This window comes from Tenebrio molitor, chromosome 8 (assembly GCF_963966145.1).
Source record: "Tenebrio molitor chromosome 8, icTenMoli1.1, whole genome shotgun sequence".
In the NCBI taxonomy this organism is placed as follows: Eukaryota; Metazoa; Arthropoda; class Insecta; order Coleoptera; family Tenebrionidae; genus Tenebrio; species Tenebrio molitor.
Genome location: NC_091053.1, coordinates 20,025,197 through 20,045,761, shown reverse-complemented (window position 1 = coordinate 20,045,761; position 20,565 = coordinate 20,025,197). Strand labels below are relative to the sequence as shown.

The 20,565-nt window shown below is 36.0% G+C and overlaps 1 protein-coding gene and 1 long non-coding RNA gene across 8 annotated transcripts in view; one reads left to right on the top strand and one right to left on the bottom strand.

The window, feature by feature from the left end:
- Positions 1-20,161, top strand: part of LOC138137459 (uncharacterized) — a 37,173-nt gene extending 17,012 nt beyond the window's left edge. The window contains exons 2-3 of one of the 3 annotated variants that reach the window (XR_011161746.1): positions 15,948-15,988; positions 16,035-20,161. This is a non-coding gene — a long non-coding RNA (uncharacterized lncRNA). Of the gene's footprint in view, positions 1-15,678; positions 15,989-16,034 lie in introns of those variants that run through there. The other 2 variants (XR_011161745.1, XR_011161744.1) reach the window with 2 other exon arrangements.
- Positions 1-20,565, bottom strand: part of sick (sickie) — a 189,420-nt gene that overhangs the window by 161,160 nt on the left and 7,695 nt on the right. The window contains exons 1-2 of one of the 5 annotated variants that reach the window (XM_069056863.1): positions 7,466-7,897; positions 1,928-2,159 (exon numbers count right to left, since the gene is read on the bottom strand). The exons of 3 other annotated variants lie outside the window; for them this stretch is intronic. In XM_069056863.1, coding sequence (XP_068912964.1) covers positions 1,928-2,011 — 84 coding nt within the window. In that variant the 5' untranslated portion in view covers positions 2,012-2,159; positions 7,466-7,897. Of the gene's footprint in view, positions 1-1,927; positions 3,356-7,465; positions 7,898-20,565 lie in introns of those variants that run through there. One more of the 5 variants, XM_069056864.1, reaches the window with a different exon arrangement.

Below are 20,565 nucleotides of genomic sequence, written 5' to 3'. Positions count from 1 at the left end.
TCTTAATTAAGTTTAATTAGATCCTCTTAGAGCAATATATATCAACGTAAATCACTGAAATTTGTAGAGTGTACACCTTCAATGGTGTACCCCAGGGGTCAAGTTTAGGCCCACTGTTATGTCATATAGTTTATATAAATTTATAATATTGGTGATATACTCGCTAATTCGACTGTCGACTGGTGAGTATATCATCAATACCTGATGAAAATCGTTACAAGCAGCAACGGTCATTCGTTGAAACACCCAAACAGCAAGTTTACATTGGACGCTATTTGATTATCAGAAATTAAAATTATTATGCTCGAATAACGACAGTTTTAATTTCATGCTTAATTGACTTTGTTACGGCAGTATTTCCTGCAATAAATCAACTTACGATTATCAACTCTTAAACAAAACTTCACGATGCAGCGTGGTGCCATTGTAACACTTTCACCGAGTGCATGATACCAAGCTTCAAGTTTCTGGTAAAACCGTTTGAAAAAAAATCCACCCTTGCCTCTCGATTTTGCATTTTATCCGGAAAAAAATTATGCGTCGTGAATCAAAATTCGCTTATCGGTTCGTCCTAGAAGGACATCTCCCTCGAAAAGCAGTCCCAACTTTCGTCATTGTCGTTTTTCCCTCCGCAGCGTCAGGTGCGCATCCGTTCAATCAAGCCCCGAAGTGTAAATATAGTTTTCGTCAAATAAGCAGGGTCGTGTGAATTTATCAAAGGAAGGAGAATTGGGAATTGGCTGAGATCACAGCGCCGAGTCTCCCGCTTTTCTCATTTTGGAAGTTTCGGGGACGTCGTAAATCATCGCGCAACACACATCAGGCGTCTCTGTAAACTGGGCTGAAATATTTTCACACGGTTTGAACGAGGGGGTGAGTTTTGTTGGTCACTTTTACCCAATAATCACGATTTGCTTCCAGGCGTGTGCGGAAGTCGCGATGATTTACCAACATGTTTTGGCGGCGAGTCCGAAACAGTTAATTAAATTATCTTTGAGAATTCGTTTCGTTTGAAGCGACTCTTTCATCCTGCACCTTTTTATTTTCAGACGGACAACCAACAGCACGAGCATGATTAAAAATGAGAAAAATGCAACCGCGATAAACGCTCTCGGTCATTCTTACGGAATGGGAGATTATGCAGAATAATAAATAGGAGAACGTTAATCACAGAATTGTCGCCGTTGCTTTTAATTCTTTCACGGAAGAGATTCGTTTGATGTCTGAGTCGTGTCTGCCGGGACGATTAAATCACAAAAAATCACCGCTTCGACTGGGAGAGAGTAACAGATACAAAAAAGAACTCACAGGAGTGGAGTTTTCCTACAAACGGCATTAATCAATAGTTGTAAAAAATGTAAATTGAAATTTACCTACTTAACCTCACTTTTTGACGCTATCCAAACACTGGACTAAATCAGCTGATTGTTGTGTCGTCACGCCAACGTTGCCAAGCCAACGCAACGACATACATTGTTTTAAAATTGGCAAATATTTTATTTTTTAAAGCTACAAAAAGGACAAACTGGTAGAAAAGTGCATGCAATAGGTATGCGTTTTAAATGAAAGTGTGTATTTCTTCTTGTGTTATTTAAAAGCATCGTTGAAATTGAGAGATGATGACATTTAAAAAAACTGACAGTTGGTAGCAATGCTTAGTTTTAATCCAGTTTGTAGAAAAATTAGTTTTTTATATCTATTTTTGTCTAGAATAACTAGAAATGGTAATAAAATAATTCCAGAGTCAATTTCGTCCAAGTTACATCATTTGAATACGGTTATTAGATTGACTCCGTTTTAAAACTCTCCCGCAGCCGCCCCCGATGCAACTTTCTGAAGAACTTCCACGGGACGTAAACGCGTCGTAAGTAGATGTCGTCCAAGTTTTCTCATTTCACCTGAGAGTCTAATAAAGACGCCAACTAACCTGCACAATGGACTTTGTTTGCTTGCTGATGTCATCGGTGGAGCCCTGCGTGGAACGGGGCCCTCTAATGCACCCCGGAAACATATCCGACGAGCTTATCCCGTCACCAGATTTCCTCCATTCCACATCGACACCGATTATTTTTATCCCAGTTCAAAGCACAAAAATGACATTGTCGTCCACCCCCGCACTGGTGCTAATTAATAAACCAAAAATATTCGCCCACGCACATCTGAATATGCAAAACGGATTAGTAACCGACACGGAATATCCATTTCGGCAGCGAACCGATTTATGTCACATCGAGCGACCATCACTGGAAGACGGCGGAAACCGTAAAGGCAGAGATTTGACGAAAATAAGTTTGTTAATGGTGCTGCAAGAACATGACATTGTGACCGGAAATCCGTCATTTCACATTCTCGATCACGTTCGTCAAAAGCTTCGAATGGAACAATACGTCTTGCATCATCGTCTCGCGAAAAAACATTCATTATTCATTGACAAGATTGTTATTGCAGCGGTAGCGACAACACAAAAAGACCAACACAATTTTACGCCGATTCGTGAATGGAGCCATTGTGGATGCGTTAAAGGCAAAAAGAGAAAATCGATGCACTTGATGGTGATGACCTAGAGAGTGATCAGTATGCGTTACATTAACTGCAGAAAGTTCTAACAATTTTTGACTTCCATTATCTTTTATGACAAGACTCGGAATTTTGTAATAAAAATTAATGTCATTCACCCCTGTTGCTAAGGGGTGTTGATATTGAAATCCATTACTATTATTCCTCGGAAACAGCTTAAGCCTTAGTGTCTTAGTACCATCCATATTAGCCACCTGTATGTACGAAATACAATTCCGGTGGAGTTAGCCACCTTACTCCCTTAATGTACCCAAATCCAGACGGCCAACTTTGTAATTAAACCAATGTGAATGCGTCCAAAGTGCTCCATTAAAATTTGTTTGCAAAGTGGCGTGAAGACACTAGACAATCAAATTTTGATTCAGCGTAATTTCAAGACGCTTATCTTGCACAGGTTTAAATCTACAATAAATAAAAACGTCGAGAGAAGTACGTGATTGGAACGTGAACAGAAACAACACCGAAAGGTAGTGAATACTAATATGTGGAAAATTTGTGGAGATTTCGGGTGAGACAATGCAAATTGGTTGTGTGCCACACACGAAATGAATACTGTCGCGTTCTGAATATATTTCGGCTCTTAATAAACGTATCAAGGTGCATATTAATAAGATTCCACCTTCATTCATCATTTATTTGATGTATTATGTTGTTATTAAGTTGTCGTCGTGCTACTTGATTGAATATGAATCGGCTAACAGATATCCCGCGCATATTTTGTACGGCTGTGTATACAGAGTGATTCAGATATGGAGGGGGACGAGTAGTCTATAATCAAGATGTGAAATATGATTTAGAAAAAAGCTGCAAATTAAGAATTATAATAACAACAATAATAGTGAAGGTGGTGATGTAAGCGTTGGAAAGAAGGTCAAAAAGAAACAGAAATTACAATTTTTAATACTCTAAAAGAAAAAATATTTAGTAAAAAAAAAAAACAAAGACAGAAGCTTTGTGTCAGCTTGATAAAATCAAAAAATAAATTGAAGAGGAGAAAAAATGTTGTGAAAAGTGAAAAAATAGATCGAAATAAGTGAATGAGAAAAAATATAACGTACCTAAGGAGAAATTAAAAGAAATGGAGACAGACACGAACAAATGATTAGGAAAAAAAGACAACAGAACGAAAACCAAAAAATATAAAGTACAAAGACAGAAAAATTGATACGTGCACACAATAAGAATGTACCAAAAATAAAAAAGGAACTCACACCGACCTACTCGACAAAATTAAAAATATAAATAGATGTGAAAAATTGCGTGGTGAAAAAATTCAACCAAAAGACAATTTTAAAACAATTACAAAATACGAGTATGTTTTTTCTTGATTTTTCATTTACCTTTTATTGGTTTAGAGAAAAAAAAATTGAGGCATCAAAAAAAAAATTATAACGCTATTGAGAAACTATTTATAAAAATTTTACATTTTATTTTTTTAAGTGGATAAGGAGAAGTGAAAATAGAATGGAAACATTCGTTTTAAAACTGAATCTTTGTTTTTCGTTCTATTATGTATCTTCTAACTTTTAAAGGAATTATATACCGGGTGTAGAATTGGTTTACGAGACATAGGATTTTACATGTAAAAATAAAGAGTTCCAATTATTGGCTCCCCTAATAATTTTATGCCAAAATAGTTCAAATAAAAGTTAGAGAGAATTAAAAATAGTGTCTAATTCCACTCTTTGTTTTTTTCTAACATCTTGTGGTACTGAAAGAAAAGCAAGAAAGGAGTTAACACAAAAATACAAAAAAGTAGCATTAGCCATGAAATTTGACTTTTAAAATACTATGTATTAGTCGGATGGTTTCTCTATTATTTAATTGTCTTTTAATTTGCCCTTCAAATGAAGTCGTACAGGACTACATGATGAATGAAAAGGTAACTTCCATTAAATGCTCAAACTTCTCTCCAGTTCTTCGAATTGTTTCTATGGCAGGAATTGATCGGTCTGGGAAACCTGAAGCAAATGTTGCTTAGAAGTTGCTTAAAAAAGATCCTCCATTATAACATTTAAAGAAAGAAATACAATTTCATGCTTAGTAGTACTTTTTACTGTTTTTGTGTCAACTCCTTTCTTGCCTTTCTTTCAGTACCAGAAGATGTTAGAAAAAAAGTAGGACCGAAATTAGACAGTAATTTTAATTCTCTCCAACTTTCATTTTAACTATTTTGCCGTAAAATTAATAGGGGAGCCAATAATTGAAACTCTTTATTTTTACATGTAAAATCCTATGTCTCGTAAACCAATTCTACACCCGGTATGTATACAGGGTGTTTCAAAATTCACGAATTCCGAATTCAGAGCATGGCAGGGAAGGACCCAGTGGAGCTCGAAAAAAAAATCGTTCTTCCTGAAGAAGATATGAGCACTTTAATGTTGTTCAATACATAGCAGCCACTGTGACAAAATACTATTCTTGCTACGTTGCCGTTCCATTTTTAAGAAAAATTTAAGATTTTTTTACTCCAAAGTAAAGCTATTCTTCAAAAAATGGTTTAGGTTATTATTTTCCACAATCATCTGCACCATAAATAACAATAAGCACTGAACTTTTCAGCCTGTATTTGAAGAAAACGCAGTTAAAAGAGTGCACCTTCAGACCAATGTATCTTTGTGGGGGGAGTGCCGATTTTTTTTTTAACTTCCATATTTGGACTACTGAAGTGATCCCTACAACGCTCTGAATTCGGAATTCGCGAATTTTGAGACACCCTGTATATTTAAATTTTAAATTGAAAAACCAAATTTGCTCTGAATGTGAAAAAATCTGGAAAATATTATATGCTACAAACATTTACTGTAAAATTGATTATATAAATCTTTGACACCAATATTATATTATTCAATGAGCGAATAATGATGGCTATTACTCGTGAGGATGATTTTGTGTCACGAATCGCAGGCGAGTGGCGTAATTCATCGGAGTGAGGAATAACCATTATCCGCGATTAAATACTATACTTTTTCTACGACTATGAATAGAAATTGATAAATAAATTTCATTATTAAACAAACTGAACCTGACGTTTGAAATTGACGTTTTAAAATTATTACTTTGTATACTTGATACCACTGCATTAAAATTTAATTTGCGATTGGACTTCATAAACTAGTTGCTACGATATTTGCAGTGAGTTTTGAAATTATCATTCAACGCGCTGTGGGTAATGAATCCTGTTATCCAATGAAAAACACTTTAATAATTACAGTACCTACTCGTATTATCCACATCTTCATACACTGTCTTCATTCAATAGTAAAATTTATACATAATTATTTTTTACATTTTCGCCCTCCAAATTGAATAAGCAGATATAATTTTGATTTCTCATTTATTTTCTGTAGTCAATAACTACGTTAGAACAAAAAAATACAAAAAGAAAATATAATTCAGCGATAATTGCAAGTGTTCTCGCTGTTAAATGTAAAAAATGTTTGGAAATTGCCTCTGATTGGAGCGAACCGTCATCTATAAGTCAGGCGAAATTAGAGTATTTCGGGGCGCAGTCTTGAAAATCTCACACGTTTAAACTACCATGCGATCGAAAAAGATTAATAAATCCAGTAAGCCATGACTGTCACGGTTCAGTTGGCAGCTCTAGTCTAAATATTGCTGTTTTGATAACGGTCAAATTTCTCTATTGAAGGTCAATGTGTTTCTTTGACAGCAGCAGTATTTAAACTAGGGCTGCCAACTGAAGTATGATAGTCAATTAATTTTTTTTGGTCACACAGCACAATAGCTACAATGGAGACATTGCTGCCTTTTTGTAAATAGAACATGTTGTTCTCAACAAAAAAGTCCTATAGAATTTGACCCTATGTGCCATAGTTTTCATACGACGATAAATTAAGGTTCAAAAACATAATTTCCTAAACTTCAACAACTTTCATAAATTGTTTGATCAATTTCTTGAGTATTTACTCAGGTCCAAATGTGCAATAAACCAAATTGTACCAGCTCGAATTAACGAAAGCAAAATTATTTGTGAATACATTTGATTCTATATTTTTTCGCTTTAATAGATAAAAGAAAATATAAACGAATCCATTACAATCACAAAATAACATATTTTGATTCAGCAAAAGAATAAAAAGATAGATTAGGACCAAATGGCTATTCTCGAAACGGTGATTTGATATTTTTTTCGATTAACCGTACCAATTTGTTTGACTATTTAATTCATCTGTCACTTAATGTTCATCAACCAATGAAACAAACTTAATTTTAGTGGTTTCCATGGTTACAAAAGAATTGCAGCGGATATTGGACTAGTACAAATATCAGCGACTATTGTACTAGTAATCGAAGTGAATATTTTAAACAAATGAAAATCTTCATTAATTTTTTTTTTGCAGCGAAAAACGAACACAAAAATATTATTTTCTAAGAAAATAAAGTGTACAATTTGAAAAACTGACAGAAATTTGAGGAATTTGCTTCATTAAATAGTCCTCCAAATACGACTCGTAGTCAATGTTATGCAGATCATTTTTGCGGTGGTGTTACTCATGTCAACGGCGCTTTCGAATTCGACTCGTGCTAACACACTCGTCAAATTAATATCCCAGCGCCGTTGACATTCGTAACACCACCACAAAAATAATCGGCATAACATTGACTACTCGTCGTATTACAACTGAATATTTTATTAGGTAATAGATATCTCCTCTAGTTCAAAAGTTGCCAAAACAATTGAAAAACTTGGATGTGCAAAACAAGATTTGCAGGGAAAGCAACAAAGTTAAAATCATTTCCAACAGAAACATTTTTTTTAAATTACCAATTTGATGACTAAATAAAATTTCCAAGTTTTCTTTTGAATACAGATTGAGCTAACAATCTTATCAATAACAATATTTAAGTAAAACACTTTGTATACTGTAAATTCAGTGCTTGGTCAAGATGTGACATAATCAGTTTCTTAAAGTAGATTCCTTCGTTGTGACACTTTGTTTGGGCACTGTTTCGGGTACCACCCCCGTCCCTACACTCCACGAAAACCGTGAAAACTTCACCGACGACTCGTTCCACACCGCCGCATTCAGAATTCCGTCCCCGTGTGAAAGCAGCAAACTCCAAAAGTAATACAACAAAATAATGACCGCCCTCACGCCGTCGGTGCCGATCCGACCGGGGGCACCTTCCGGGGGTTGCGCATTTTTCGCCCGTCGCGCAAACTACGCCGCTCCATGGTGAGACCGCCGCGTCCCTCCGTGCGCTCGTGCGATTTTCCAGGTGGCGGCGTCGAATATTCAGCACCCTCGCGACCGACGCCCGAAACGCGCTCCCTACGACGCGCTGAAGCCGGCACTGAAACGGAGTTGGGCCGAGGTTTTTGACTGCCACGGCGCCAACGGACGCACTCACGCAAGCGCGACACGCACCAAAACAGAGGACACGCGGCGACGGCGGCCGAAAAACGCAAAAACTGCCGACGCCTGAAACGTGCCACCCGGAGGAAATGACGGACGGAATGTGGCCGGCTTGGCGTGGACTGGACGCAGATTGGGTTGCTTCGGGGGCGGTATCGCCAGCACAAGCACGATCGTGCCAGAAAAACGATAATCTACCCCTCAAGTCGAACCAGGAATTTTCATTGTACTGTCACAAAGGATTTTACGTTGTTGTAGACACGAATATTGATAAGATGTAATTTAGTGGGATTAAAAAGGTGGCATGTTGCATTCTCGCAAGGGTTCACTTTTTCAGACCTCGCAATCATCAAACATTTCGTGCAACAACCGTGTTCTTGGTTCTAAAACATGTTTACTTCTTTTCTTCAACGTTCCAAAAAATAACCACTTCTGATTCTACATAGATTAACAACAAACATTATTTTTTATTCATTTGTTTTTATTTATTCTTTTAGTAACCTTTGATATTTCTGACTTGGAGTCAGAATGCCCGTCAGAATGCCCGTAGGAATAATGAAGAGGATCATCAACTTACACGTTAAAGCGGAACATTACTCGCTGCGACTGCTCGAAATGATGAACTGCATACAGTAGCTCCTTGATGGTGTAAAAATCAGCAATCGTCTAGTACTCTAGTAAGCTCCGGTGACAATTAAAAGGGACAATAAATATTAATTTGGTCGATACGACTCGATATTTCTTTTATTTACAATTTAAACTTGAACTGATTTTTTTAGCAGTGGCGTGCGTATGGGAAAGTGTGATTTTAAATCTCGTGCTATTTGCTGACATATGCTATTTATTATAAAAAATACATAACGACATGTTTGTTAAGGAGGTTACGATTTCAACATTGAAAGTGATCTCTGAATATCACGGCTATGTAGTGACAAGAGTCGTTTAAAGACTTCTTCATATTCATCTAAATTAAATGTCCGTCAAACTGTTAAAGCTGTAATTTTAAATCCAATTTTCTCAAATTCGGGATTTCTCGTAATTGTTTGTTGTGAATATTTTGCTAAACGTATCCCAAATTCATCATACAAGGCCAGCTTATTTATTGTACGGTTGGCTTAAAAAAAAACGGGAACTGTCAGAAAAAGTTCTGTGAGATTTTATTAAATTTTTATAGTTTGAAACGGCCTTTTAGAATTTAGGTTAAAAAACCTGCACTTATGTGTCAGAAATACTACTGTCAAACAGATACAAATTGACATAAATTGCCAAATTAAATTTTCAGTTCACATTAGGTCAAATTTCATTTTTTTTGAAGCCAACTGTATCATTAAATCAAGTCCGTTTTTTTTTAATAATCAATTGTCAAAGTGTTCAGGTTGGCAGAAAATTCAAAACAGTGAATTTTATAAATCACGTTTGGAACATTGACTTTTGAAATTGTCACCGATGACCGAATGTTGCATTTGACAATTTAAATTTATATTAAACACGTGTCTCAAACACAAATATATGCAACATAACCTCAATAATGATCTAGGGGAAATCTAGGGTGAAACTGAGATAGAACTGTACCAACTGTCAATGATTTTTAATACAGTTTGGTCTTTTTCCATCTTTTGACACTGACAATTGATTATAAAAAAAACCGGACTTTAACTTACAGAACTCTGCTAATAAAAATGCAGGTTTTTAATCTGGGATATATCGAGCGATTGGTAATTACTTAATTACGTGTAATGTCAAAAAATATCATTATAGTGTTTTTCTCTTTGTTTTCCTCTTTTGTCAATTGTATTTCCCTATTTCTCAAAACTATTTCCTACCTCGATTAAATGTTAAAGTGACGTAAATATGAAATAGTTTTGAAAAATAGTGAACTACAATTGAGAAGAGAGGAAAACCAAAAGAAAAACAGTGTAATTAATTGAATTATTATAGATTTTTTTTTTAATTTTCAAAATCATATAGCTCCATTATGACATTTCAATAAAATAACAATCATTTCATTAATTAATTCATTTTGTTCCATTATACTTTACGTTTCATTTCATCAATAAAATTTGATAAAGACAACATAACGGCAATTAATGTCAAAAACATACTTATTGTAGGTTATAATAACCATTTCACAATAGAACACTTCCATTGAGTCCAAAAATGACATTGATGATCAAAATTCATTACTCGCAACTCTACTTCGTGATTCAAATTGAATTATAGAAAATTTAAATTACGCTTGATACATAATCTGGCATCTGGCAAAAAATATGAAATTAATTTCTATTCAACGAAAAAAATCTGTTTATTTTGCGTAATGTCTAGATATTTCGGTGAACCGGAAATACCGTCAAATTTATGTATTTAAATTTAGCTCGAGTTAGTCGTAGAAATGACATTGAATTTAAATGAACACTTTGAACGAAACATTCGGATGGTCAAAAACAAAATTGTCGTTAAATTAAACAACAACAAAGTACATAGTTTTTTTAACGTGAGTAACTGAAGAGGACTTTATTTTTGTTGTGTAGAATTACTGCAATATTCAAATTCATCTATTTTTAGTAGAACCCTGTTTAATGGTGGTGATAAAATCAAATTTTGAAAATGTCAATTAATTTGACACTTATTTTGATAAATTACAAAACAAATAACACAGCGTATTTTTAAATATTTTCAAAAATTCAATGAGAAAAATGGACAAAACCTATTAGTTGAAAAGTTCTTCAACGTTGATATAACCCTTTGTTATAATAGTTAACTTAAAATATGGTCTTTTTTTTATAATCAATTGTCAGTGTCAAAATACAGAAAAAGACCAAACTGTATTAAAAATCATTCACATTTGGTCCAGTTCTATCTCAATTTCACCCTAGATTTCCCCTAGATCATTATTGAGGTTATGTTGCATATGTTTATGAGTGTAAGACACGTGTTTAATTTAAATTTAAATTGTCAAATCTGACAATCGGTGACAATTTCAAAAGTCAATGTTTCAAACGTGATTTATAAAATTCACTGTTTCGAATTTTCTGCCAACCTGACAACACTTTGACAACTGATTATTAAAAAAAAACAGACTTTACATACATACATTTTTGAGAAATCTTCAAACTAGGGGAAAATGGCATCCTTGTCTAATAATAATGAAAGGTTGAATCGCAACAAAAAAAAATCTATCTAAAGTTACCAGATTTTGATACTCCCATGTCAAAAAAAGTACTATAGTGAGTTAAATAACACTAGTTACTTTCGTATTACCGGATTGGTACGCAGGAGTTTTCAAAGTGTTTTATTTGTTTAAATTTGGTATTGTCAAATGAATTGCAAATGCAATCATGTGTTTTGTTAAATTTGAAAATTTTCAAAACATTTAGGGTGGTTTTGTTACCTGTTTTCACTTTTATTTAGTCATTTCCTTTATTACAGACTTTATTTCTCAGCATAACCTAAATTTCTCTCATTACTAGATTTGACATAAGTATTAGTATTTTAAAATCAAGTACAGTCAAAACAAACACTTTTTTAAAACAGTCTAATGTTCATTCACGTTATTTTCCTCGTCAAGGTCAAATTATTTAATTTTTTGGCAGTATGATTTCTACTTTAATAATACCGAGTGACTATAAATGATTGAAGGAAAATAGTGGATTGGCAACACTGATGCAGTTGGTAGTGCAAGTCTTCTCGTGGATCATCTGTCAATCATTTCTATTTAGGTTAGGTTAAGTCACGAAGTACATTGTCGATTTAGATTTTTTTGACGTTTGTTTCAATTTTAAAAATTGCGTGTGTCATGCCAACGATGTTGCCAACTAAAGATTTCAAATGTGTGACCAATATAACAAAATAATTTTCAATCATTTATAGTCACTCGGTATTTTATCTATGTAGGTCGCCAATACGGGCTGATAAAGTCATGCGTAGACTGTAGAGGTTAGGTCGGGATAGGCATATTTCAGTTCTTGGTTACATTTAATAAACGAAATTTTCAAATTACCTGTTAATAAAACCTTCATTTTTCTTTCCGCCATGGTAAAATTAACCAAGAATAGGATAGGAATAGAATTTTATGAAGAAATCTGTGACTTTATTCCACACGTCAAACTAACATTCAAAATTAAAGATGTCAAATCGCTCTAACACGATAATGTGAAAATTACTAGAAAAGGAGGCGCAGGTTTGCAACATGACAACAATTTGACAGGGAACTTTAGAAGACTTTTGATTTCACTGTGTTTCAGTCATCTAACCAAAATTTGATTTCTAATTTTTCTTTTATCTGGGTCTTTGAAAAAATTAACACGACTTCGTTGATGATTTCCACTGCTCGCACACCTCCCCACGCATAGTGCACTCAATCAATAATCGCTTCGGATGCTCCTTAATGCACGTTTAGTGATCACCTATCCCAAATTGAAGCACTTAACCCAAACAAAATCTAATTTTCGTCGACTTAAACGTCTGGACAACTTGAAATTACGCACCCAACATAATTCCGTCGTTTTTAATTCGTCCACATTTCGAAATTAATTTATTTGGAATGGTGGGATTAAACCTTATCAAACGTAATCATGATTAATGTTCCTTTGAAAGTGACAGATTGCCCTATTTCAATCAATGGCCGCTTCAGTCTCTCATCAGCTTTGTTGACGTAATGAATGGGCTCCTTAGAGCCGGAATCGATTGATTTATTACACCGCACATAAAAATCACATAAAACTTAATAAGATTATTTTAAATAAATAAAGGGGAATAAAGAAATGCGTTTTCGTTGCACTCGCCGTCATTTCAAGCGCGAGTGCAATTCTCCCGCAGTGTTACCAACTCGAACAACAATATCCTGCAACCTGAAATTTTAATGACCCAATAAAATTCCCCAACTCGCAATAAAGATTAGTCTCGGCTAGTTTAATGCTGCCGTTTCGTAATAAATAAGATAAATAAAATATTGCCACAGTGTACACAAGAACACGCCGCGTACTACGCGCTAGGACTTTGCAGGATATTTAAATATAGCGGGAGTTTCGCACGTGCCACCGGATAGCTGGAGTGGCCCAGCTAGCGGTTAGCGCATCTCCGGGACTGTTTCCTTCTGGAGGTGGGACGATGTTTAGTTGAACGTTTCCAGCAGGGGCGAGCACCTTTCGCCTAACTTTAGATCCTCTCGCGACGTATGCGGAACTTGCGGTTGGCGTTTTTACGACGACGCTTACCAAAAAACGAACGTTTGTTAGATTGTGATGTCGAGATGGTCTCATTAGGCTTAACTAGGTGCAGGCGAGTTAGACTTCCTGATGTAAACGGCCGCTTTAATAGGATGTTTCGTCGGCTCCGTCATAAAACTATTTTTATTGCGACGAAGATGTAACCGGGATGGCCACGGCGGTGGTTCCTGCCACGACACCGCTCTCTCTATAATTAGAACACAAATTATGAAATTCCCCAAACATTTTATTTTACCGCGACAAACCAGCCTAGTCTTTTGTATTAATCTGGGAATGCGTGGCACGCACCAGACAACCATAAACCCATCCGCTTCCTCCTTGTTCGAATTTATCGCGAGTGCTCCACCCCCCTTATGTTTTTGCTAGGAAGTGGGTGCAATCCTGTGCGAAAGATTCCGTAATTACTTGTAAATTGACTTCATAACCGGCGACACTTCAAGCGCAATTACTGCGAATCTACGAGACCGTCCCCGAGTATCGTGGGGAGCAGGAAATCTAAACAGAATCGTAGCCTAAGTGCATAGCGCTGTAGTGCAAGGGTGACAAGAGTGCACAGGAGTGTCGCTGTTAACACGATATGTACGTCATTACGTTCGATGATTGCCAGTCGACGTCATCCTCCCGGATTTTTCCAATCACTTTTCATCCACACCGGATTTGAAATTGTATTAATCTGCTTTGACGGACTAGAATAGTAATCTCCTCGTTGCAAATCGGAGCGTTTCCAAAATCCAATCGAAAAGGATGCTGATGGACAATCTAAAAGGAATCACAGTGCTGATGCGACTCTTTCTCTTGATTTGTCTTCTCTATGATGTTTTCTTAATTGTTTGAAACTCGGTTTCACCGAGCTGAAGCGAAGAATATGAATACATTTCAGCGAGCACTTAACTTTTATTAAACTATAAGATTGTTCTGCAAGTTATGCATTTTAAGTATTCAAGCCAGACGCTAGAGTTGAGTAGCTGTGTTCCTTAATTAAAATGTCATTCTCCTATTAAGAGAGCTCTCGTAATTCCTTTATAAATCATGAACGAACCAACTTGCTCTTAATTAAGCAAAAGTGTTTACAGTTGCTGCCATAATTTGAAATTTCATAATTTGAGACCAAAAACTCAATAAAAAATCAATTTAAAGTGATAGGACATGGTTAACAACGTGGAAGTTTGGCAACGTCGCGCTCGGGAACCAAAAGCGCGAACATCTTTTCTCTTCTCTTGTTGTTGTTTTCCACTCACTTCTGAATTCATTCCTTCAAACACATACACTGAATACCGAACTAAGGGCATATCACATCGGAAAATTTCGGCAGCAACAGCATCGTGACAATCGTTCCTGCTCGGCTAGATACGCTCATAGTCATAAGTCATAAGATGTAATTACTAAGGAAGGGTGCGTATGATGCGGCAAATTATTTCCGCACCTAACTCAATAGAACCCGGATTTAAGCTACTTGTCGCTTCTTAAAGCTTGTGAATAGATGTACGGGATGAATCACGTCTGCACTTTTGATAGCAGACAATGAGTAATAGAAATTACAATGTTTTAAATAAATCATTATACAAAGTGTCTATAAAAGAACGTGTATCAAGAGTCCTGTGGAATTGTGCGGCTCTATAATTTTATTGTGTCGAACTATTTCGAGCCGTTGAAGCCGTCAAATCAGATGTCAACAGTCAAATGTAATAGTAATAGTTATTTATCTAATGTAGGCGGAAAGTGAAATTCCCCGCATGAGCACTTTGTTTAGTGCAAACGCGGGAAATTTCTTTCCGCAAAAGTTAGATACAATATTTTTTGTAACGACTAATTCACAAAAGGACCATTTTGTTCAAAATGAATTGACGTTTCCGTCTGTCTACGTTATTAAATATCAACCTTACAATGCATTTTCCCCTGGTTTCTGCTTGGAAAGTAAAAAACACGGCGAGCGGGAAATCGTTGTTTCCGCACTCCGAGGACAACCGGGAAATACCGATTTTGAGGCTATGAGTACAAAAAATTATTACATCTTAGCGTCAGTTGTAAGTTCGACGTCTTAGTTTGTGATTTTCTTCAGCTTTTCCATATTCTAATTACTTTTCATCTATAACAGTCTTTATTAAAAACCTGTCATTAATGGATTTACATAACTAACCTGTTTTTTTATTCGGTATCATTATGCTAAAAATCAAATATATTCGAATTCCACAGGACTCTTGATATACGTTCTTTTATAGACACTTTGTACAAAATCTCTAAAGTACAGTTGGTTGCAAAAAAAAAAACAGGAAACGAAAATTTTCCTAATGTAAATTTGGTTTTGTCCATTTGTCAATTAATCGTCTACTTGACAATACCTATCAAATAATTTTTAAAAATGTCATTGAATTTTGACGTTAATTCTAACCTATCTCTTGTAAGAAGGTTTCACACTATGGAAAACTTGTAAAAATGTGTCAATTTTATTCTGACAGTTCCCGTTTTTTTTGCAACCAACTGTACTAGGTACCTTAAGAAAAAAAATATCTCCTCATTCATTATTGCAACATTATCTTGTTGAATTGTCTATCTTACGTTGAAGTCAACAAAGTAGTCTCATATTAAAAAAAGAACCCAAAATAAGAGTAGATCTTTCCCTTTTACTTTTTCTCTTTATCTATGGAACACAACAAGTAAACTGTTGTCACTAAGCGCCATGTAATCCATTTATTTCTTTTTCTTTTTTTATTATTATTTTTTTTATTTCTTCATTTATTAAAATACATGGTCTTATCTGTTTCAGTCCTGTTAAATTTGGAACGAAACGGTCAATATCTACTTCTGGTAAGTTATTCCATGCATGCTTAATACCTGCTCTAATCTGATGTAGGATTATAGGAGGTTGGGGAACCGTTCCAAGTCCGACCGATACTAACTCACACTATTCAATGGGGAATAATTCGGGAGACAAGCAGGCCAATTAAAAATCTCCGTATCATTGCCTTACAGGAAACTGTCAGTTACTCATTAAGAAAGGGCGTCTTTCATCTCTTGAATATATATAACTGCAGCTGCTTGCAGAATGTCGTTAACGTGGAGTTCTCTCAGACTGTCTAAGAGCCAAATTAAGAGGCGACCTGTTACAAGAATATGTCCTTTGGAGATCTCCTCTTGAGGCCTTGAAGAGCAAACTCTCGTTTCTCTTCTCTCCTGAGCTTAGTCCATCGTCTACCCTACTTATACTTTCTACTGTTCGTTGTATCTCAGTTATGGTTTCAACAGATGTGGACGAAGCAATTGAACAAGAAAAAAATCTACATTACAAATATAAACAAAATATTTGATAACAAGGACTGCCATTTCGTCTGAAATAGACAATAATTCATTTCTCAAGAGTACAAAAGGGTGCTTTACAAATAAAGTATTTCCCTTTTGAATGGAACATTTCAAAATAGGCCAGAATCGGGACATACAACTTGTCAAAAAAAATTGATTTAAGTGGTCTCGGGATAAAAAATATCGCACAATAACTGCCTCTCCCGCCATATTTCCACTTGATCTGACGACGGTGACGTTTCCACTCTCCAACCTCCATCACTCCCATTGTTTGTTTAAACGACGCCGCGAACAAACACCGACACCTTCCCGTCGAGATGACAAAGTAAGGAAGGACGTACAAAGATGGTGACGAGAGTGAGTCACGACTCCTGGGGTCGACCTCCTCTCACCGAATTAGATTCCGATATAGCAGACCTTAGATCATTGTCAAGTTCAATTTGCGTACTCCCGACACCGTAAGTAATCAGACGGTGAGTGCGTGTGGGGAAGAATTTGCCTTAAGTGCTTATTTTCACGGTGATTTATCGGTTTTTAATTGATTCCCCCTCAACTATAGAAGGACGCGGAGCGGAAGCATAAGGGACCGGAAATTTACGATGCTTTATCAAAAGTGATATTTTGGGGCAATTTGTAACGTGAAGGGTGATGTCGTTTCACAAACGGTTTTGCTTAAACTGTTACACGTCCAGACAGATACTTCTAAAAGCAAGATGGCGCCTCTAAAGCGTCATGTTTACAACTGAATTTTATTTGGTGGAGTTTGTAACTCGAGCATTGAAAAAGAGACGTCGACAAAATTATTTCTTATTTTATGAAAAGGTTTCGTAAGTAGGATTACATCTAAATGACGGTTGATCGAAAAAGCACAATTCCTTTTCATCATAAATTCAAAGAACTTCGGAGAATCTTTACCACGTTTACGAACGGTCGCTTTTATATTTGATTCACAGAAACTTCCAGACTTGAAAAAAATCAATTCAGAAGTTTTCGCTGATTGAGCGGTTGACTTGTTAAAATCAAGGACGACCTATCGAATACCAAACATCAGACTGAAAATTCAAACAAGAATAATTTTGAGAAGAAAAAATTGGATGAACAAAAATATTAATGGTGTCATCTTGGGGGACTTTGACACGTGACTATTGTCAAGGATGCGCAGGCCTCGTTGTACAAACCTCACATTAGCCTGCACGATCGATTCAAATTTCCTCCACGTCAACTATTCTTCACTTCTCCATTCATCACTCCCCTCGAAAAAATTAAAATTAAGCGCCGCCAATCAGAGGGTGTGTTTTAAAATTCCATTACGGTAAGTGTGAAAACGTATCTATTGTTGTCACCGGAACAACAGCCAACACACTAAACTACTTAAATGAAAATGCAAATGGCCCGATTTGGTCCCGTTAAAGCCTCTTATCTTTGTCATCTCGGTATTTTTAAGAGAGCGAAAAGAAACGCCAACATATGTACAAGGGAAGCAGCCGGCTTTAAGAAGCCCACCCTATTACATTAGTTCCTTTTGTCTCTCTTTGTGGAGGGTGGCACGTCCTGGAAAATCTTATAAAACGACAAAAGAAAATGGAAAAGTGCGCCTGCAGATGCAGGCGGGATCCATAACGTCAGACGAGCCAATTGGAAAAAGCAATAAAATTAAAAAGATTTGCTATGCTATGGTATCGGGTGTGGCGCAAGGTTTGAACGTAAGACCCCAGTTATTGATATATTTTTTTTAAATCTAGTTTGTGGGTTTTCGTTTTGTGACGAGTGCTAGGTCAAATGGGGGCGCCACGCGACGTCACAAGAACCAGGACCGGCCCTTGAAGGGTCGCCGATTCAACACACCCAAATCAGATAGAGCATCGAAGCGTGCAATAATCGAACCCACCCTCATCTATAGTTATGTCCCGAAGGGTTGCGCACCCTGTATATTACTATCAAAGGGCTCCCTGTGTCGTTTGGGTGTTTTCATTTCGATGCAAATTTTTTTAGGGTTAACGGCGAATTGCTGATTTCGCATTAAGATACAACTATTAATGTGCTGTTATCTGTGGGGTCGATTTAAATAAACAGGTCTTCATTAAAAGGACATTACGCAACGGGATTGGACAGATGGCGGCGTCTAATTTAAACGAGCGCGAGATGAATAAATCTGAGAGATAAAAATTGTCTGATTCGTGATAAGGGTTATCAGAGGGGGTGTTCGGCGAGATCGTGGAGATTTTCCGGGAAAATGGTGGATTTTCCCGGCGGTGGGAAACTCCGAATGAGTCACATTACAGGTTGCAGTGTGGCGGTGGGCGCAATCACGAATTCGTGTGAAACGTGACTTTCACGCTCGCTGCTCGGTTATAACTGGGGGTTCGGCTTCCCTTCACCAAAGATCCGGAAAATATATTTATTTTCGTACAGCTAATAAACTAATCGGGATAAGAAAATATTTGCGGTTCGGGTACGTTTCCATCGAGTTGCGAATGAATTTTTGTTTGTGTTTGTAGCCAGAAATGTTTTATCAATAAAGAACTTTCCAACAAATCGTCATATTTACCATTCCAACCTGAATTGAGTCAACACTTGCAAACACCAAATATTGCAAGGTGCTTGTTAGGTAGAGTTTGGGCGCAAGGAATTTTAACCGGCACGTGATTGAAAAGTATTTTAATTCTAACCATAAGTTTCATTTACTGAAGATTCTAAATTTTGTTACGCAACCAGCGTTTCGTTCATCTATTACAGCTTTGCTATAACGTCGCATTGTTAGTTGTCAAAAGCGAACCTGAAGCCAAAGTGGTCTCATTTTTCACTGGAGAGATGTACAAATGAGCGAAACGTTGAGTGGAAACGAAAAGAATATATTTTATAAAATTTCCATTTGCGAGCAAAAACTCATTCAAAATCTTCACTTAGATTTTATGGTTGATGAGCTAAAGTGTATACAATTGATAAATCGTGTTAAAAATTAACTTTGGGTACTGCTTGGTACTACATTCTTGTATAGGTTAAAATATGACCCGGCGCATCCACCATAATGGTTCACTGTGAACCTGTTCCTTTTAATTCGAAATGAAAATACATAATGCGTACTAGCCCAACATTTAAAACACAACTCAAATACATTGGGCCGTATCACGACACCGTTATTAAAGTTGCCGTTAACTAGAATCGTGATTAAAGTAAGCATAAAACGATATAGATTTATGCAATTATAACCTGCCAGAAAGAGATGAATTCGTCACCAAGGTAATTAGAGTTATGATTAAATTTAATAATATACGGCCCATTGACTTTTTACTATCCAAACAATTTCAAATCACATTTATTACCCTAACTGTCAAAAATTATCAACTTGCAAGAAATCTATTGTTGGCAACGCCGCAACATGCTCGGCCGTAATTCGGACCAATGGAATATGTATGGTGTGCGTGATTACTTTTTATTGCCAAACAATGAATTGAAAACTGTCATTAATTATTCTGCACATATCCAAGTTTATTGGTATTGTATCCTTTTTACTTGACTGCTACAGGAAAACTTACATGTGGGAATAGTTTTTTGAGGTTATGAAAATTCGAAGAAATGAGGTGAATTGCATTCGTTTGACGTTTACCTGAACGAGTGGGACTCAGAAGTTGACACATTATTTATATTGTTATTTTTTACACATTATATTATTATCATTTATATATTTATACTTATTTAACCCCAAATTTGTCATCACCCATCAAGAGAGATCCCTGGATCCCTCCACTTCGTATTTCATTCCGTTAGCCCGAAAATTGTGACGTTGCCAACAGTTCTCTGCATAATTTTGTACATCCGGACAATTTTAACTCAAAATTGAAACGTTTTCTTTGCAATGCTGCACAAATAAAGTTGCATTTAATTAAAAATAAATAAACACGATTTGAAATTATTCGTGCAATAAAAACTGTGTTTGCAAATGTTAGGTTAGGACATAATAATATTTACTTATTTTCAGTGCGAATGTAAATTCAATTAGATTTAAATCTTTCTGATAATAATTAACTGTGTAAATGTATTGAAATAAAACGTGAAATAGCATTCTAGAGTAAATTCTCTTGATG